Source organism: Anas platyrhynchos, chromosome 11, assembly GCF_047663525.1.
Source record: "Anas platyrhynchos isolate ZD024472 breed Pekin duck chromosome 11, IASCAAS_PekinDuck_T2T, whole genome shotgun sequence".
NCBI lineage: Eukaryota > Metazoa > Chordata > Aves > Anseriformes > Anatidae > Anas > Anas platyrhynchos.
Genome location: NC_092597.1, coordinates 5700571 through 5722183, shown reverse-complemented (window position 1 = coordinate 5722183; position 21613 = coordinate 5700571). Strand labels below are relative to the sequence as shown.

Here is a 21613-nt window from a genome sequence, read left to right as displayed (position 1 = left end):
TTATAAACATTGATAGATCACTCTGTCTTCTCTTTTCCAGGCTGAACAGACCTAGGTTTCTCAGCTGTTTTTCAGAGAGGAGATGCTCCGGGCCCTTACTTATCTTTGTGGCTCTCCTCTGGTCTCTGTCTGGAACCTTGTATAAGGAAACAATTCACCAGAGATAAGCAGTCATGGGGGAATTTCTTAAGAGAAAGAGCTCTATCTATGAACGAGCACAAGCTAAGAAGGCACGTTAACTAAGAAAATGCTTAGGATGATTGATGTCTTGTTAGATGTTTAGCATCTCTATGCAATAGTATGAGTTATTAATGAGAAGATGTGAGCAAATGGAATGCACACAGTGAAATGTGAAATGCAAGATGCTGTCATTGTTTTTTTTTCCTCAGATATTTTAAAAAATGAACTGTGTTTTATTCCTTTTTTTCCTCCTGGCATGAGGAGTTCATGATACTCAGGCTATAGCTGCCCCATCACAATTGTGTGTTCTGTCACAAGGTAATCATGCCTGGTTTGTAGTGCTGTGTGGTGGTTTGAAACTGTTTTGTGGGATAAAATGAGCTATATCATGATGGGCAGTGGGCTCTGCTGCTGAGTAACCAACATATGAAGTGATGGTAAGAAGTCAGGAGTGCTGAGCTTTGCCTTGAGCTGCACCTACCCCAGCAGTGGCAGCCTGGGCCCTTGGGAGCAATTAGGAGTGTTGCACGGGTGAGCTAGTCCCTGAGTACTCCTTTCACTGCTCCAGCTTTGGCATTAGTGTTATACCATCTTTGGCAATGTTGAGGTTTGTTGGCACTTTCATTTTATCTTCTAGGAATAATGATTTCATGAACCTGTGAAGATGTAAAGCTGGAATCACTTCAGAAGTTATATTTGGATGAAAGTTACCTTTTAACTTCTAACACTTGAGCTTTAAATAAGATTTAAAATAAGTGTTGTGAAATGTGAAGTTGTACACAAAAACTGGGGTAGCGAAATTAATGTTTTGAACTCTTCAGCTGGTAAATCAGCAGAAACACAAAACAGAAAGAAGCTAAGTAATGAAATTTAGAAATGTTGAACTTCACATTTGCTAAGTTGAGCAGAAGGTAATTTTTTAATTTGTATATCACAACCACCATTAGTGTCAGAATTTCACATCATGTTTGCTTACTAAATACTCCAGTATCAAGTGAATAAATTCTACATTTCTAGCAACTTCTTGAGTAATCAGTTTTATAGCTAATAACTATATACAGTCTGTCTATTGCAAATGTAGAAATAGTCAAGTTTTAAAATATATTTTTATATGTAACTTCCTTCCTCTCTTTCTTTGCTACCCTGTGTTGCTATACAAAGTGTACAGCTTACTGGGTACCTTGGGCAGCAGTCATTATAATGCCGAAGACTTTCCTAAATGTGTTCGTACATACAGGCATGGGACTTTGGAATAGGTCCTTTCAAAGTAATGATTGTTTTCTGAAAATATTGTAATGTTACATTGCTACCTACAACAAAAAGCACATCATGGGAGCAATAATTTTAAAACACAAGAATGCAGTTTGAATGCATTCAGTTTGAGTGAATTCAGTATTTCTTAGAACTGCAAAGATGCAATTTGGTCTTACAACCTTTCTAGCAACTGTTCATCTGATAACCACTTGGGCATCTGCTTGGTCACGCGTGTGTGCTGCTGCTGCTGTAATGTGGTTTCTCAAAGTCTAATCCCAGCTTTCGGTGCTGTACCCTGCTAGCATTTACTGATTCACTGTTCTTCTCACAGATTTGGAATACTGATACTCAGCATGGCTATTTGTACTCATTCGGTTTTGCCCAAATTTATTTCAGTACAGAGTTCCTATGGATGTCCACATGAACAAAAAACCTGGGACATAGATATAGCTCTGCCTTTTTTTTGTTGTGGTGCATTTCAGGGTGAGGTACTTGATCACATAAACACAGTGGCATATGAATAAAGATAATGTGCTGTGTAAGAGTTACACCGAATGCTATTCCTTTTGAAACAGAGATATCTTTCAGACTTTTTGAAAGGTGAATTGCCATATGATGACTATAATATGATCCCATTTAGAAGAAAAGCTTCTTTCCTTTGAATTTCAGCATGTTGTGATTTGCATGTCTCAAAATGCTGATATTTCCAGTCTGGTACCCATAGTGGTGTGAATCCTAACACAGGTGAGCTGCTGTAAGTCACCGCTGCACCAACACTGCTTTGCTTCCATGGCCACCATTGCCCTGGATATCCCAGGAGCACATACTATTGAAGACATACCTTAAATATTTTTTATTATGAATAAAGCTATTTTGAATAATCTAAATAAGTTACTCACACGTTGAAGACAGCACTGAAGACTGTCTCGAAATCTATAGCCAATCTGCTATTGAAGAAATTTAGTTTCAGGCAAACAACATGGGTCTGTACCTGTTAACTTTTAGGTTATATTTAGGAACACAGGAAATATTTTATAACAGTATTTTTGCAGAGGGAGTTTGGAAATGTAGTTGGTTCTGGAATAATAGCGATAAAAATGTTAAGAGTATAGGGACAGTTTGCTGGATTGCAGCTTTGCAATAGGTAAATTTACACAGGTTGCAAGTACTGTACATGTATCTTTGTACATACAATTGTAAATATATGCAGTGTGAAATAATGGATATAGTTTTATTAAACTCTTAGAAGAAAACTGGCTGTATGTGAGGTTTCTGTTAGACTCTTCAATTCCTTTTAAAATAATTTTTTAGCTGGAATATTAGAGTATGTGGAAGTGACATCATTACTAGGAAGATCAACTCCGGATCTCATGTCAATGAAATAACCATCTTTTTGATGACCAGGCAGAGATCATTCTGAAGTGTTTTGAAAACGGGACAAATTAATGTTTATGTACTTGTGAGCAATGTAGATGATTAAATAGATATGATAATTTCTAATAGTTCTTCAACCTTTACAAAATTCCCTTTTTATAGTCAATTGGAAATGCCAAAACAACAAGGAATGACAACAGCAGTCGCTTTGGGAAATACATTGAAATTGGTTTTGATAAGAGATACCGAATCATTGGTGCTAACATGAGAACTTACCTCCTGGAGAAGTCAAGAGTGGTATTTCAGGTAATACTGATGCAATCTTCTCATTTTATATTTGTGTGACTATGCTTAAAAAAAAAAAAAAAAAAAAAAAAAAAAGCTGTTGCTTGCTGATGTTAGGTCAAGGAAAACCATGTCAGTCTTCAGTATATGAATTATTGATAGCTGTAAAATGTGTATTAAAAAGGCTGTGTATTTTAACAAGAAATACCTTCAGTGCTAGATATGAATTTGTGCTTGCCGTAGTGTTATAGGATCAGGCTTCAAAACCTAACAGAAATACTCATGCTCAAGAGCTTTCTGTTGTGGTTTGTGAAGCTGCCATCTTAGCTCACTTTAAATCTTTTGGTAAAACCCTCTGCTATCACAATAATTACAAATGAGACTTAAGAGAATATGTAACTTAATATTTCTTTAACTCTTTTCATTTTGGTATTTCATACTTGAGCAGTTCTACAACCTTTTAGTCTCCCATGCTTCCTCTCCATATTTGTTTACCTTATAGTCTAGAGCTTAGTAAAAATTGACTTACCCTTGACTGTCTGCCTAAAGGTACAAAGCAAATAATTACAATTTGTACTGTGTAAGGGTGTTATACGAGTACTGTTGTATATATCAAAAATAAGAGAAACTTGCTGTGCATAACTTACCTAAAGGATAGTCTTTTTTCTTGTTTTTGTTTTGAAATGATGAGGTTTAGAGCCCTTAAGTTCAGAATTACAGTGTTAGTCGTGAGTCATAACCTTCTGAGCTGTGTTTGTCTTCCATTTTAAAATTCCAGCTTTGCCTTGGCAATAAAGATATTCCCTTCACCAGCTTACTATAAATGCTGAAGCAAATGGTATTAGTTATTTTTGGAAAATGAAAAGCCTTTAAGTATGATCATCGCACTCACCCATAGAATCCTGATCTATATTTGAAAGTAATCTACAATTCTGAAAAGCAAAATCATGCATTTTTTAAAAAAACAAAAATGTCTGCATGCTTCTTACTGTGGAAAATGGGTTAAATTAATAAAGAAGGAAATGATAGCTACTGATTTATCTTCCTTTTTCCTTGTGACTTTTATGCTCTTAATGTAATGCTAGAGAATGAATTAAACTTATTTATTTTTTTTTCTGCTCGTGGATGTTTCTGGTGCTTGTTAAATGGTGAAATATAATCAATCCTTTTCTTTTAAAGGCAGAAGAGGAGAGAAATTACCACATCTTTTACCAACTATGTGCCTCTGCAGCATTACCTGAATTTAAAACTCTACGCTTAGGTATGAAATTCACGTTAATTGTGTTGTGCAGCTGTATGTACAAAGCAGTATGTCTGAGCTTTTTTGAGTCTTAGAGCCAAAAGAAGAAAAGCTGGCTTTTAAATTCTAAACTTTTTAACCCTCATTTGAAAGATATTGAGAATAACTGAAATGGCAGATCTCAGACTTGGTTCTTTTTAGTTAAAAAGAAAGTAATGGATTTGTTATTCAGCACACTTTAATACATTGCAACTGTAAGCATTAAAACTTACTAAGTCCAGATTCCATAGCAGTTTTCCAATTGCAAGGGTGAAATTCTCTTCTCTTGGTCCTTTTAAAACCTTTTTACCATGTCTCCAGCTACTGGAAAATTTTATCATTTCTGGTATAAGCACCTGAAAAAATTGCAGAGTATTTTGTATATGCACATCTCCACTTGGGCTGTTACCAACAGTTATTTTACCATCTCTGCTGATCCAGTGATCACAAATCTGATAAGTGGAAATTTCCTTTTTTTTCAGATGTAAGGGCAGAGACAGATTTCTCATTTAAAAGGAACTGGTACTTTATAGAAGAAATGGGCTATGATGACAGGCAATCCCATCATGATTTTAGAAATTCAATATAAATATCAATGCTTTTTGTATATTTTTAAAAGTTAGCTTCTTAGTGGGAAAACTGCACAGTATATTAGTACTGATTTCTGAAATGTCTTTCTGGTTTCCAAGTATTTCTCCGCTTTTCTAAACCATCCTGGCACATTTAGGATTCACATCTGCTAACATGGGAAAGAGAGTAACTTATGTAATTATGACTAAAGAAGCCATGTAGGAGACTCCTCTTGCAGCTTTTTTGAAACGTTAGTAGATCAGAAGAAAAGGAGACTGTTACTGCAGCTGAAAGCCTGGCCACCAAAACCGTAGAAATGTATACAACACGAAAGAGAACTACTGCTTTCTCAGTGAGGCCCAGTGCTGTCCCCAGAGTGGCGGGAAGCTGTCAGTTCTTCAACCAAGATTTCTCAGCCAGGACAGATCACAGATATTTATAAGATTAGGCTAGACTATAAAAGAGAAATGAGAAGAAAACAAGGACAAAATAGATCTATTTATTTTTAATATCCTCATACAATAATAGCGTACTAATACCTGCAACGTAACCCCAAAGTGCTGCTGTCAGCTGTGCACCTACCTGTGGGGTGGTTGGCTCAGGTTTGAAGAATGATTGCTTCCAATGTGGTTATTCTGCAGGTGTGGAAGTATGAACCAAGATTAGGTAAAGAATATGATTTAGGGCCTATTGTAGGTAACAAGTAGCTTAAGAATACTTATTGGCACTGTTAAATCTTGAAAAAAATATTCTCCAGAACAAGTGGGTGCTACAAGCCAGAAAATGAAAACATATTGACATATTTCAAATCGTAGAGTCTGCTAAGAGCAACTTAACCATTACACAGCTGTACAGATGTGCTGTGAATTTCTGCATCAGTGTGTGTAAAAGATTTTATTTTTTTTATTTTACAGGGAATGCAAATTACTTTCACTATACAAAGCAAGGTGGAAGCCCTGTGATTGATGGTGTTGATGATGCTAAGGAAATGGTAAACACCAGGCAGGCCTGCACTTTACTAGGTAATTTGTAAAACATAATCATATCCCAAATGTTATATGCTAGCAAGAGTTTTCTGCATTACTTGTGTGTATTTTCTTCATACTTCTTTGTGTTTAAAAAACAAAAGAGCTTTCTAACTTTTTGTATTGAGATATTTTTAGGGGATATTAAGTTGCAGTGGAATCACATATCTGGAGCAGGAATAAGACGTGAACATAAATATAAGACGTGAACATAAATGCGTGTTAGATTCCCTTGGAGTAGCACATAAAGTGTTGGAGGTCTCTGAAAAAGCACTTTGAAACGGCAAAGTAAATAGTTCGTATTACTGGATCTTTTTTGCATGTGGTAATAGAATGTTTTTAATAGAAATGAAGCCAAGGAACATGTTCAATACCAAATTCCCCAAAAATGACACACACTGGTGGCAGTTTTTCTCTTCTTAATAATTTATTTCACCAGTAACTCGTGGTTCTTTACTTCTTCATCCACTCAAAACATTTAATTCATAATTTTTCAGGGATTAGTGATTCCTACCAGATGGGAATTTTTCGAATCCTCGCTGGCATCCTTCACTTGGGCAATGTGGAGTTTGCATCTCGGGATTCTGACAGCTGCGCCATTCCTGTGAGTAGTAGATGAGCTCAAGGCCATGGTTTCTGTCCTGGCAGTTGTGCGTTCTGCTTGTTTGCAGAAGGATTTTTTTCTGAAAAAAAAAAGTAATAACATAAAAACAAACAATATGTGTTTGTTTCTAATATAGTAACATTTTCGGTTCCTTTTGCAGATGGATCCAACTCTTCTCAATTTAGAGCTTTCAGACAGTATTCTTTGTATTGAATCTGTGGCTGCCTTAATTTCTTTTCAGAACTGTAACTGATCTGTCCTAGAAAAGTCTGCTAAACAGCTTTGAAGTCCTCAGCCGGTGTCTAGATCTTTATATTCCAACATGAATACATTTCCTGCCCACAGTGTATGGTTTGCAGGATGGACTGGTTTTTGTTAAATACCAATCTAGCCGAAATAATTGCAAAGCAAATGGTTTCCAAAGGTCTCTGCAGTGTCTAGGTGACAGGAGCCAAGGATATACAGATGTGACTCTTTTAAGAGTGTCTTGGTTTTATAAGTCTTTTTTTTAACTTTGTTGGTCAGCAGCGAGGAGTGCACAGTCTGATATGAAAACAAACTCTTTGTTAGTAAGGACCAAAGCTTCCTGCTGAACTCCTTATTTTGAGATGAGAAGCAAAAAAGATCTGGCTTCTGTTCTGCTCTTGTCACTCTTCTTTTTCTTGGATTCAGAAGTGAGCAGTTTCTCCTTCTGTCTTTCCTTGAATATCTACTGCAGTACTACACAGCCTTCATCGTTCTCTCCCTTCAAACAGTACAAGCAGTTTCAGGGTTTATTGGCAAGCAGTTGGTTTCTCAAGCATCTGCAGTAGCAGTTTCTGGAGCTGAGACAACAGGTCTTTCATAGGACCACAGCTGATCAGTGTGCCTGGTCTGAGATTGTCTTTGGGATCTAATGGATAGCTGCTGTGAATCCACAATAGACTAGCTCTTTGGTGTGCCTTAAAAAGGTTTTCACTACAAATAAAGCATCATTTAATGATCATGGTAGGAAGCTGATGAGCCCCCAAATGTGATGAGGTAGGCTGGGTTGTAATGTGCATCTCCAATGCAGGAATCCCACTGGATGGTGCCCCATTACCCATCACACCCTGCCACGGGTGTCCCTTCTGTCCCCAGCACATAGGTGATGTCATGTCCTTTGCATTTTGCTACTTTCTTTACTCAAAAGTAAAACAGTTATAAGTACTCAAAATGCAAAGTCCGTCCTTGTGAGGTTAGGAGATTCATTTTTGCAGAGGTTGCAGGTTCCCTGTGTAGGTCTTTCTGATTCACACGAGTATCAGGAAATGCCTCTGGGGAAACTGATTTGGTAACTTACTTTAGTGATGGGAATGCAATAAGCGGGCAGGGAACTTCTTACGTTCTGGAGGAAGATGAGTTCAGGAAGCTGCTGTTGTTGCTTATTGTTAGATCACTGCAGGCAGGCAGTTCTTTGGATTATATGATTGCATGTGAAATATTTGTAATACTGTTTCAAGAACGAACAATTTTATTTTATTTTTATTAGCCCAAACATGATCCCCTCACCATCTTCTGTGACCTCATGGGTGTGGAGTATGAAGAGATGGCCCACTGGCTTTGCCACAGGAAGCTTGCAACTGCCACCGAAACCTACATCAAGCCAATTTCTAAACTCCATGCCATCAATGCCAGAGATGCACTTGCCAAACATATCTATGCTAATCTTTTTAACTGGATTGTAGATCACGTGAACAAAGCCCTTCATTCTACTGTAAAACAGCATTCTTTCATTGGAGTGTTGGACATTTATGGGTGAGTCTTTTTGTCAGTCATACACCACTTATGTCATTTTCTTATTGCAAAGTGTCTCTCTTTATCATGCAGCACTGTTTGGATTATACAACCAACCAAAAAAAAAATAAATCTGCTTATTCCAGATGAAGGAAGTAGGTGTTTAGTTTTGACGTGCTATCCAAGATCTTTGTCTTAAGTTAGACATTTACAGTGGGATTTCATATTTTTGGCATTTGTAGTATCTTTATGTATTGCATAGAAATTTGATAAATTAAATAAACTAAATAAAAAAAATAAATTGCATATTGGAAGTTGCATGCTAGTGTAAACTCATGATTTGTTCAGTGTAGCACTTTCAGAGGGTACAAAGATAACTAATGCTCTCTGGGAAAGTCAGTCCCTTCCATATGGTTTATCATCCCTGCCAAAAGAGGGAGCATCTCTGAATTGCCATTGCTTTGCAACTTGCCATTTCCCTATCTGCTTCATTGCTTGGTTGTGGTTGTTTATGCCTAGAATAATGCAATTAATTTGCTTGGAGGGAGGGAATTTGAAGTTATGGGGCCATTTTATCTGTCTTTTCACTCCATAAATAATTTTGAGTATCTGCATATTTTAGATTTGAGACATTTGAAATCAACAGCTTTGAACAGTTTTGTATCAACTATGCCAATGAAAAACTGCAGCAACAGTTCAATATGGTAAGTAGGAAATTACTGGCATTTCCTCTTCTCTTTCCCCTCACCAAAGTCCATCCAGCTAATTGGGTCCCCAGTGGTTAAGATAAATTTCTTTAGTCTATTAACCAGCTGTCCTGGCCATGGGGCTTGGGGGATGGGGGAAAGATTGACTATCTCCTGGAAATAGATTTTATGACTAACTGCTGCTCTGGGACTATTTGAAATTCTGATCACAATAACAATTATAAGACAGAAGCAGTGCTTGGCAATTAAGACTCTGAGATTGCCTGTCAACGAGAGCACTGTATGGATGAAGCTGGAGTTAGCTGGGTCTTTATAACCTGCAACAAGAGTTTATGCACTGATAGGAAAGAGCAGAACTTCACCGTTGGAAGTCTGCCACGCTCACTTTCTCTGCTAGTGCAACTGGCATTATTTTTTGAGGGTTTATAGCCAACCTTAAGTTGATTGCTGACGTGTGGCAAAAGGCGCCTCTTCTCCCTCCTTCAGAGAGATCACGATTCTCTCTCTCTCCTCAGCCTCAGTGACGTTTGTAATTATATATCTTACCTGCATAATGATGAGGCAAGTTATTTATGCCAGGCCTGTTGCTAGGCTGTGCTGCAGTACTGGAATAGCTTTGAACTATATATACAAGTGTACCTCAGTGGTGGTGCATATTTGCAGAACTGGATCACCCTGAGCAATTGTTTTTCCCAGTGGCAGGGACATATAACCAGGAGTAATGTCTGTTAGAGCTGGGGCTAGCTTTCCAGCTCCAGAATGGCCTTCTTGTATTTATAGTGCTGCAGATGGTTTCAGCTCCATAAGCTAGATGTCATTGCTGCTAAAGCACAAGGTATTTCAGAGTTTTCTCAGCTCCGCAGAAAAAAATCAGTCACTGTGAAAATAAAAATGTTTCACTTATCGCTGTTCCCATCTTCTCCTTCCCACACATTTCACAAAGGATGGGGTGAAGGGGCTTTTGTATTGATCCCCTTCTAAGCTACCAAACACCAAAAGGCAGGAGGATGCAGAAATACGGATGTGGCAGCTTCTGTGCTGCTGTTTAAGAAAGCACAGCTTCAGGAACTTATGATAATTAAATATGTTGTTGCTTTGACAAATGTCACAACTTAGACAAACATGAAACTGTGATGTCTTGGCTATCTACAGTATGCCTTTATTTTGTCATGCTGTGAACCTCTCCCAGTATTCAGCCACCCAATGTAAAAGCTTTGTACTTTTGTGCTGGCCAGGTCTTTGATAAGTCTTCACTCTCTGCTTCCTTATGCTTGTGGGATCATGGAGGTGGTGTGCACTCTTCATTAATAGGTGCCCCAAAGCAAGTAGGCTGAGAGGAGCCCCAGGATGGTACGTTGGCCAACCCCTGCTGAGAGCAGCTTGCTCAGAGCCCAGCCTGGCTGAGTCTCACACGTCTCCACAGCCTCTCCTGGCCACCCTCCTGGTGTCTGGCCACCCCAGCCTAAAAAAGGCTTTTTGAGTCAAAACTGTGTGCCAACCTGTCCCTGTCACCCTTCATCTTTCCCCTGGGCAGCTCTGGAAATATTCTTCTCCACACCTGACCATTAGGTCGTCACAGACCACCAAGACACCCTCCAGGCCTCCTCGTCCACGGGCTGAAGGAGCCCAGCTCCCAGGGCCCTGTGTGACAGCCCCGGCTGTCGTGGTCGCCCACTGCAGCTGGACCTTCATCATGCTATAAATAAAATCAGGTCTGAAGACATTTTTCACCACAAAATTGCTAATTCCTTTCCAGTAAAGAAGTGGGTTTGTTTCCTTTCAGGGTTTAGATAGTTTGGATATGATAGACCAATAAAATTTTATCATTTACTTTCCTGTCAGGAATTAACTTGCATGTAATGCAGCTGTTAAGTGGATGAGCATGGAAAGGCTCCCATGGGTGCTGTTAAGGAGTGCTGTTTTGGAAAGGATTGTGTTAAGCTAATGAAATAAAGGGGATAAACTGCTTTGTCAGGATAGCTTTCTGCTGTTTTACTGGAGTGTGCTGGAGAGCCAGAGGGTGTTAATGGCCTTCTGCACTGAATTAAGGGGGCAATTAATGCCGGTTCCGAGACTATAGGTGTTGCTGGTGGTCCCCTAAATAGTGCCACTAGTGCTGTTGTTTGGTGATTATTAGGATGTGTTCTGAATTTATTTTTGCCTGTCAGAGCAGTTAGTATACATTAAAATTTAAATGGGAGATAAAATTTAGTTTAAAATAACTGGAGTCAGCAGTTTTCCCATTTTTAAAAAGTATGCTTGTGCTATTAAGACCACAGTTTCCTTGTTTAATATTTTATCATCCTTTTTTTTCCCTGAAGTTTAACTTTATCTCCTATGCACATTTTATTAAAGCTGTGCAGGTTTTTTGTGGTATTGTTTTTGAAAAAATATACAACTTCATTTTTATTGATCTTTGTACCAGATGCATTTTCCACAAAATTTTGCTTAAATGATTTCTTGTGCTAATACTCTTAGAGTCGTTCTTGGGAGGTTTTTGCTGAAGAGTATATTTTAGTGTAATACGTCATCTCAGGAAAAAAAACTAACAGTCATTTGAGAGAAAATGGAACTCTGCTCTTTTACCAGAGAACACAAAAGTATTTATAGTGAAATTTTACTTGAAATAGAGCAGTATTCATAACTTCAGAATCATAAATGCATGGCGCATCTCAGTTTATAACTTGCTGTTCCTGTACTCTTCTGGGTTTTTTGTTATTTTCAGAAAAAAAGAGCTTATAGTAATTGTGGAACAATATAGGAAAAAGGTAGGAAAAAATAGACCTTATTTGCAGAGAGTATGGATTTAGTCTGTTGGTTTTTAGGCCCAGGAAAAAAAGGTTAATTTGTCTTTCATACACTTGTTAAAAGGTTTATGCAGTTTAACTTGTGCATCACTTGACAGCCTGGATTAATGTGACAAGATGAATTCAAGTGGGAGTTCGCTGTATTTATTCTGCATTCTGTTTCACAGAAAACTGTTTTCTTTTTGCCCTGTAGCATGTCTTTAAGTTGGAACAAGAAGAATATATGAAGGAACAAATACCGTGGACCTTGATTGATTTCTACGACAATCAGCCTTGCATCAACCTCATAGAGGCTAAAATGGGAATTCTGGATCTGTTAGATGAGGAGTGCAAGGTGTGTTTTCAAGTGCTTTTATCAACTAGAGTCTCACAGGGAAAAATCATCTGCATATAGCCATTATTTTGACATTCTGCAGTTGAGATGATTTAGAGAGCTTAAAAACAGAACTGGCGATTACAGGTGGATAAAAAATTATTTTTAGTCATGTTGCTTTTTTTCCCCCCCTCTCCTGTCTGCGAGTGTACCTGCAACTATTTCTGGGTCTCTGATCAACCTTTGTTATGACTGTGTCAACTTTCCCCTTCCTGAGTGCAGCATAGCAGTCTTTGGTCCTGTTAGATTTCTGCAAGTCACCTCTTGCTTGGTGTTTCACCTTTTGCCTTTTATCTCAAGGTATGACAAGCCACATACGGGGCAAGGTGTGTGTTATTTTATTCAATGGAAGCTCAGCCTGGGGTCTTTGCATATCACAGCCTCTAGTGGTGGGTGGATGAGTTCTGACCCACCAAAATACTGCTGTCAGATAACATATCTCTGAGATCCTCACCCTCAATTGTGTGACACTGAAAGTGTGGTGAGCATTGTACGTGTTGCACAACAGCATTAGGGACTGCATCAGTCCAGAGTATCTGAAAAGCAAGCATGTGGCGAGTTGCTGGCTGCCTTGTTTATGGCAGTACTGGAAATCCAAGCAGATAGAATTTGAAAGCAAATCACAAAATATTGTCCACATCTCCTTAGTTTGTTTTACTACCGAAAAATTTTCAAGACATTTCAAATGTCTTTGTGTTTGTTCTCTTACGCAGATGCCAAAAGGCTCGGATGACACTTGGGCCCAAAAGCTATACAATACTCATTTGAATAAATGTGCCCTCTTTGAAAAACCACGTTTATCAAATAAGGCTTTCATCATCAAGCACTTTGCTGACAAGGTAAGGTGTTTTCTGCTGGTACCTCTTTCCGGAGCTGAGGCTGCTGAGTGTGCGTGTGTGCAGAGAGGCCAGGGTGAGCGGCTGCCCCATGGAGCTGAGCTGCGGCGTGCCTGGCTCGGGAGAGCTTCTGCCCAGAAGCTCCCTGGATGTGTACAGGCCAGCAGCTGGGCTGCCCTGCTGCCTGGTGAAACCTGTCAGCAAGTCAGGTGATACACTGGAGCTGTGGATTGACAGACGTTTCCATATCTAGCTGTGCCGGGGCAAGAAGTTATCAGCTCTGCATGTTTGTTACTGTACCCTTCAATCTGCTGGTGGCTTCAGCTGATTGTTTCCTCTCCTGTTGAGCCGCTTCAGCTGATACAGTTTGAAGAGCAGATTTTGGCTAATGCTGTTCAGTTTGTTGAAGTGGGGTAGGGAGTGTGCAGGAAGCGTTCCCCCTGGCCACGAGGCAGAAATACCAAGCTGAGAGGGTGACTAGTGGACAGCAGCCTGCTTTTCTACTTGGCTTCCTGCAAAACGTGTGCCTGCTTGTACACCGGATCAGGAGAAAGTTGAGCTGGCAGCTGTGCAGAGCCAGGAACACAAACAAGAGCTCCTGACTCCTATCACATGCTGTACCACTAACTAGCCTTTTTTCAAAATGTAACAGCTCAGTGTGAGTCACTACATAACTGTGTAAGTTCCAGTTACACTACAAAAGGAGACAAAATAGCAAATCATAAAGCTCACCAGTTTGAGCGAAAGAGCAGCAATGAAATCATGCCAGTTTTGCTGCCATCTTAATGTGCAAACAGGCAGGAGGCTAACACACCCTGCCTCTTATCGCTCGAGCAGTATGTACTCTTCCCACCCTTAACCTCCGCTGGCCAGCAAACGGCTATTTCTAGCAAGCTGGACAATGGTTGCTCAGTGGAATGCGCACACTGTCCAGCTCTGGCAGTGCACAGCCCAGCTGGGCAGCTCCTCAAGTTGCAATGAAAACAGAAAATCCAGTTTAAGATAACTGTCCTGTTAAACAAAGAAGCTGGCTCAGAATTTTGTCACATTTGTCAAAAAACTTGGGTCGCAGGCTTGGACAATCTCTGGGATTCTTGTCAGAAGGTCTGGGTGTGCTGCCTTGGGGGACTGGAGGTCTGTTTTTGCCTCTGCTTGATTCACCCAGGTTCTTGAATTTATGCATAGAGGAGAGGCCCTCTTCTTGTCGCTTTGGTGTTTGCTTAAGGAAAGTAACAAGATCTCTGTAACTGTTCAGATTTCTGAGTTCTGTTTTATTTGCTACATGATAGAACAAGAAGGATTTAATTAATACGTGCTTACCTGAATGCATACAGACAACTAAAGGCAAACATGAAACTGTAGCTGGCCTGTTAAAAAGCTGCGTGTTGTCATCTGTCATCTTTTTCTGGGAGAAAGCAGAGATCCTGCTGCCCTCTTGTGGCATTGTTTCCTGCACGAAGAACATAAGTGGTACCCGAAGAAATATTCAGAGTGGGCCTCGACTTGTGGGCAGACCTTGGAGAACTCCTCCAATTTGTTTCCCCCACAGGAACTTTTTAAAATTGTTTGCAGGTTGTGGAATAGTTTCATTATGTAAGCACTGCTAAATGGCTTTTCCTTACAGAGAGTCTACTGATGGGTATCAATCTATGCTCGGAAAGAGCAAAATTGATATAAGGGTCTACTCTTGTATTTTATAGCCCTGCACTTCTGCTGATACAAAATCAGAGTGAGACCTTTAAGGAGAGTTAGCATACTTACTTAATTAAATTAAAAAGGTGTAGACTTTTGATGATAGCTTTCTATTTTGTTCAGCCTGCAATTAGGACTGTGAAATACTAGGTTTACGTTTGAAGCTCTGACAATTCTTCGATACAGAATCTATGGCCCCCATGATAGAGGATTGTTGTGTATTGTCACACCACACAGACTTTGTATTGTTTCTGGAAGTAATAGCCTTTCTGATTACAAATGAGGCATTTTCATAATAAGTTGCAGGCAGATTTACTTACTGCCTCTCAGCTAATGAGATGAGAGATTTTGTTCTCAGTTGCACCTGGATTTCACACAATTTTGCAGCCCTGATAACTTCAGTGAAAGAGATGTTTGACACAGATTTTGATTTTTCAACTTCATGGGAACCATTCATTCACGCTCTCTTTACCATAGACATCTCTCTGCAATTAAATACACACAGTGTCATGCACTAATAGTATTAATCTCTACACGTGTGTTTTACACTTACTGGAAAGCACTGTCTTTGAGCAAAGTCTATATTTAACAAAGATGCACTTGGGAGATGATATTCTCAACATCCACAAGAATTATGGTTTGATGTGAATGTTACAGCTGGTAAATTCTATGCAAAAAATATTCTTATTTGATACTTTTAATACTTACTAATACTAATACTTTTTTTTTGGTAAAATTACTGTTTTCAGGTGGAATATCAATGTGAAGGCTTTCTAGAAAAGAATAAAGACACAGTTTATGAAGAACAAATTAAGGTCCTCAAATCAAGTAAGGTTAGTATCAGGATTATTTTTTCTTCCTCTGCAGTTTTGATACCTTGAGTTAAGGGTCATATGAAATTTCTCATATATCCAGGAAATTTTTCTCCCTGAATATTAGAACGGCCAAAGATGAACATAGTTTGTGTCACATTTACCTGTTTATCCATATGGATTTAGAAAGCCCTGTAGCCGAATTTTGCTTCAGCTAAGATTTGTCTATATATATCCACTGATTTCAGTGGGTCAGAATTAACCCCTTTTTTCCCTAACATACTATAGTAGTATAGGAAGGCTTAGCAGTTAAGCCTTTTTTAATCTGAAAACAGAAAGTCCTTGTCTACAGCTTGACAACTGAGCAGAAGATTTCTGCAGGAGAGACAAGTTCTGTTCTAGAGGTGAGATGAGAAGGGAGGGAAATCCCTAGACCCTAATGACATGAACCAGAATTTGCTTGAGCCTTGTCTTTTTGGTGTCTATGACTGATAAATAACATATGAGTAGAAATATACTGCATTAAGAAATATTATAGAACAAGCCTTCAATTGTATTGTCTGTGTTTTTTATGTCAAAAATGCTGGTTGTGCTCTTCTGAAATTTAAAGGCAATTGACTTCACGTTGCAGTCTGATGGCCCTTGGGAATTTGCTAGCTGTAATGACCCAGGAAGCTTGGTACCAAGGACAGACTTTAAAAGTACACTATCAGGAAATCCAGCACGTTCTTTTTTTTTGTTTATGTTGTGAGCAGGTTGATGAAATTAAGTGATTAAAACGCGTAGTATAAAAAAACTACAGCAGGCTTTCCACTGAGAGAAACATTGAAATGTCTTAAGTCAATTGCTTTTCCTCGGCGAGGCGCTGCAGCACCCGGGAGGCTGCTGGGTCCAGCTGCCTGCCGAGCGCAGGCTGGGCCACGCAGGGGCAGCACGCTGGGCAGTGCTGCTGGGGCAGGGTGGAGGCAGCTGTAACAGCATCGTCACTGCTTGGGCAGACTTGGTGTGTAAAATCAGTTCAGTCTGAAGGCTGATAAACAAGACAGTTTTCCCAATGGTAAATTTTACCAAAATGAGTGTTTTCTCCCAAACACTTAAAATATGAATGTTTCATTTTTATTTTTCAGCAGGCCCTCTTTATTAGTATTTGCTGTAGGATTATATTGCTGATTTTTATTCTTTTTTGTTGTTGCTGTTCTCTGGGTTTGCTGTACACATTCAACAGAAGGTAATTCTGAAATGAATGCATCATCTGTCATCCTGCCCATGCATGCTGTTGCTTCTAGGGGTTTGAGCATACAGCTTGAATGCTTCTTTGCTCTCCAAAGTGCATGACACACACTGCTCTTGGCAGGCACTGTAGTGTTTAGTTACATATTTTGGCCTTCTCTTTAAATCCACCCACAGTATCTATTTGAACTAGCTCAGTTTCCACGCATGTGTCATGAAAGTAGCACAATAGTCCTTAGCTTTTATGCTTGCTACTGGCATGTTGTTAAGATATTCTGTTGTGGTTCTGTATATTGAAAGACATTGTAAGATTATGTTAGCAGAATGTCTGTTAAGTCATCTGAAAAAAATTACAGGGTAAAAATGCTTGCTTGTTTTCTACCATGTGAATTGTCTGCCCTTTGATCAGTGTTTTCTCTCTCTTTGAACACTCCTTGTGTTCTGCAAAACAAAGAAAAGCGATAAGATAGGAAAAACCCAACCCAGACCAGAATATAAATGCCTCCACAGTGTGGATCTGCTCAGCCATGCTCTGCTGTTGACCTCTGTTGCAGAAGGCAGTTGTGCCTTTCTTCTGTATGCAATAACTGTGGCAGCATCTATGAAAATGGTAACTTTGAAATGTACTTGCCCATATTTACAGGTGGGCTTTCACAGGGTTGGAAAGAGGGAAGGAATGAGACTTATGTGCTTGATAGCTTAGAAAAGCTCATCCATCCCCAAACCAGACACTGGGGACCTTTTCCCCACCTGCACCCGTGTTGTGTTAAAGCATCAGCGGTTTCAGACAAAGCATATTGTATTCAAATAAGTTTCTGTATGGAATTAAAGGACTTGGCTGTGTACCTCAGATAGCTGCACACACAGCTTCCCTCCATCTGACTGCAGGCAGCTGCACGAGGTGGTGGCGGCCTGGTTATCCTAAACTATTTGTTGAGTCAGTGGAAGGAGATGGGCTAAATCACCCTCTGGAGATGTCATTCTCCCACCTGCCACAGAGGTAATCTAAGGTGACTGCTCCTGACCTGGCAGACTCAGGTGAGATAAAGCTGAGCTGCAATACTCCTCTTTTAGTTCAGGGATTTAGGATACCTCCATAGCATTCATACTCATATTAAGCTGAAGTGCTGTGCTAGATGCTACTGAGAAACATTTGATGCCTTCTGCTAGCCCATCTGGCACAATCACAAAGCACAAATACCATTTTGTTGCCCAGCATGTTTCATTGGATATCATTCATATGATATCATATGATATCATATCATATCATTCACTAAGTTTTATAAGGCAAAAACAATTTTTTTATTTTTTAGGTTGTACTTAGCCCAAGCACTTTCTAGTACTGAAAATTGAATGCCTCCTATCTCTTGGGAGAAAATGCACAGATGCTAGATTAAAGATTATTCATTGACAGCTAGAGACGCTCAGATATTCTTTCTTTTACAATGCTTCTGAAGAGATAACATTTTTGGTAGAAAGACCTGATGGTATTATTTTTAGTTATAAGTTACTTCAAAGCAGCTATTATGTATGGGTGTATCTTATAGTCATTAGAGAAAGGGAACCAGAAGCTCTGAATGATGTTTGGAAAGATTGGTCAGGTTTTTCTTCTGCTCCCACTGGCCTGAGAGTAGCTCTTCATGAATTCATGAATACATGAATTTGGTTGTTATTTTTTTATTATTATTATATTTAATTTATAGGTTTTTTTTTGATAGTTCCTCTTTTAAGTTTGTTGTTTCAATTTAGATTGATAAAGGAGGAACATTTTTTCGTTGCCTGTTGGGTTATTCAGTGTCCTAGATATTTCTCAATCACTTACAGGAATCTTATGCACCACTGGAATATGAAAGGACCCTGTTGTTTCCTGCCTACATCAAAGCAGCCAGATAATTGCAACTGGTACTTATGAAACTGCTGTCAGTATCTAGCATTTTCACGTGGAAGCTATTGCTGCTCTATGAAAAAATACTCAAATCAGAATTTTGTTGTCAGAAGGAGACTCACTGATCAAAACCACAAAGTTTTTGGTGTTATCCTGGCCCACTCACTACGCTACTAGCTTGAATGAATGCTCTTTTACATTTTTTGTCCCTATTATTGCTATGTGAAGCTGAAGAAAAAAATGAGCCTGGATTGTAACCACCTTAAACACGAATGCGTGCCATCACTTACTAGGTATTTTTTTCTGCTCTTACCAGTTTAAGCTGCTACCAGAGTTATTCCAGGATGAGGAGAAGGTGCTCAGTCCCACGTCAGCAACCCCTTCAGGCCGTGTGCCATTGTCTCGAACTGCTGTAAAACCAGCCAAGGCCAGGCCAGGGCAAACCAGCAAGGAACATAAGAAAACTGTGGGGCATCAGGTGAGTTTGAAGATGCAGATTTAAAAGTAATGTTTCTGAATTTTACTCCCATAAAGCCTAACATTTAGACATCTCACTGTAATACAGTTAACCTGAAGATGGTACCTGAAACTAAAACCTGTTGCCATAACAAAAACAAGTTGGTGTTGTGTTTACTACCAAAAACATTATTACAAGTTAGCATGTATCCCTGAACCTGCTTCCTAAGATTATTTCAAATGTGACTGAGATTCCTGAGGTTATTCCCTGATGTTTCTCCCTTCTTTTTCAAAAAGTTCCGAAACTCTCTTCATCTGCTGATGGAAACCCTGAACGCTACAACTCCACACTACGTGCGCTGTATTAAACCTAATGACTTCAAGTTTCCATTCACGTAAGCTGTTTCTTGTATGGTTTTATAGGCCTTTGAAAGAAGGGAATTGCACAAGGACTCACAGAATTGAGGCTCTGCTAAACGTTGCTCACTCAGAAATGAAGTGGTGTGTTTCATTTCTGTTGTTACGTACTCATTGTGCATTACTATGTGTACTTACAGCAGGAGATGTTTTGGGTTGAGTGGAGGGAGAAGTACTTTATGAGCATTTTCTGTTGTGTGATAATATATGAGAAAAAATACCTGCAATTTCATTTTTAGCTGTTTTGAATTTGACTGAAAGTATATGTAACAGCTGATGGAACTTGCTTTTGCAGATTCCATTGTTTCCTTATTTTCAGTTATTCCTTACCTTTTTTATTTTTCATATATGAACTTGCTTAGAACTTTTCTCAAGTGCCTGCTTAATATCTGGGCTCATAAAGACCTCCATGACCATGAGTATCAGGCAGACTGGTGAGAAGTGGGATGGGTCAAGATAAGCATTTGGAGGAGCTGAGGGGCTCAGGTGAATCTGAATTCCCCAGTCAGAATGTCATCTGTTATTGCTGAGTTGTGGAAGCACTGCCTGGACTTCCTATCCAATCGTCACGTCTCACAGATCCAAAGGGACCATGTAAGACAAGACTAACCTCACGCTCAAAGGCTTTTTTTATTCCTACATAGATTTGATGAAAAGCGGGCAGTGCAGCAGCTGAGAGCTTGTGGTGTCCTGGAGACCATCCGAATCAGTGCAGCTGGCTTTCCCTCAAGGTGTGTTTGTTGCTTTTTAGATTGCTTTCATCTACAGCTGTTCTTCTTAAGAGAGTTGTTCATTGTGTGGACTGACACTATTTCTGTTTTATGGAACAGGTGGACATACCAAGAGTTCTTCAGCCGTTACCGTGTTCTGATGAAGCAGAGAGATGTTCTTGGTGATCGAAAGCAGACATGTAAAAATGTCCTGGAGAAGCTAATTCTGGTACTAGACGTAGTGCTTAAAGCATTTGGAATTTGAAGGAACAAAGATAGGTCTCCTCACTCAGTGCTATCAGCCTTTGTGATACCTCAACAGCCCCTTGCTTTACCTCCTTCCTTCTGTCATAGCTCTATATTTCCCTACATTAAATGTCCTATGACATCAACACAGCCAAGTTGCACCCAGACTGATGGGATTTCTTAAGGATCAATGAGCAGTGAAGGAAGGCCGCCTCCAAAGAGACAATTCTAAGTATTTCTCAAATAGAAGGTGGTTAATCACGACTTACTCAGACATACAAGTTAGTAAGAGAAAGAAAGAATGTTTATAAAGATACAAAAGCAAGAAAATTTTTCTTACTGAAGTGCAGCTCTAGTAGTAGGAAGTTTATGGAAAGAAGAAAAATAAATACTCTTCAGGCAGGTTGGAGCTTGGCTTTCTAAACTCTTAACTAAAATCTTCTGGTTTGTGTGCGCACACAAAATCTTAACATATCCTAAGCTAAAGCTCTTTGCCATTCATTTCAACTTGATATCAATAAATCAACAAAATTAATCTTTTTTTAATCATACCTTTGTATACTCTTAAAGTTTCTCTCCAAGGAGTACTACAGCCTTACAAAGATAAAAGTACTATTCTCTTTTTGTTTTAGTTCTGAAATTTCAGATGTGTGTGAGCAGCATAGGTATGTTTTGTTTTGGCTTAGCTCTGGTGGCAGTGAATGAGGAGTACATATGTGGAACCTGAGCTATTTCCTTTCTACTGTGTAATACGGTTGAAGATGGACCACTGGGAGGGGCCATCTACTATTTAAGCAAGAAATTACAAATGTGCAGTATTGTTTTCATCCTCTGGGCCTCTTTTTCACCTCTTACAGCCTTCCATGACTTGTAGACTTCAGTGTTCTTGTTTAAGCAAATACCTTATGTTAGTCCTTTAGGCCCTACTTGTGGCCTTACTGTATTAATTTGTTAACAGAATCATATAAAGAAACTCCTTTCCTCCACTAGCCTATACAAGTCTAGATTTACTTGTAGTATTACACAGTTAAATTTACCTCTTTACTAACTGTATTTTAATTTAGCCTTCATGCCTTTTTTAATCCACTAACATTTAATGCTGTAACTGATCATCTT

General features: G+C 39.2%; 1 protein-coding gene across 7 annotated transcripts in view; it reads left to right on the top strand.

Moving 5' to 3' along the window:
* MYO5A (myosin VA) overlaps window positions 1–21613 on the top strand; it is a 101717-nt gene that overhangs the window by 44764 nt on the left and 35340 nt on the right. For all 7 annotated transcript variants that reach the window (XM_072043547.1, XM_072043543.1, XM_072043544.1 and 4 more), the window contains exons 6-18: window positions 2971–3114; window positions 4273–4354; window positions 5857–5964; window positions 6465–6571; window positions 8082–8347; window positions 8949–9030; window positions 12034–12174; window positions 12927–13052; window positions 15491–15574; window positions 18985–19146; window positions 19422–19519; window positions 20186–20272; window positions 20372–20480. In XM_072043547.1, coding sequence (XP_071899648.1) covers window positions 2971–3114; window positions 4273–4354; window positions 5857–5964; window positions 6465–6571; window positions 8082–8347; window positions 8949–9030; window positions 12034–12174; window positions 12927–13052; window positions 15491–15574; window positions 18985–19146; window positions 19422–19519; window positions 20186–20272; window positions 20372–20480 — 1596 coding nt within the window. The remainder of the gene's footprint in view (window positions 1–2970; window positions 3115–4272; window positions 4355–5856; window positions 5965–6464; window positions 6572–8081; window positions 8348–8948; window positions 9031–12033; window positions 12175–12926; window positions 13053–15490; window positions 15575–18984; window positions 19147–19421; window positions 19520–20185; window positions 20273–20371; window positions 20481–21613) is intronic.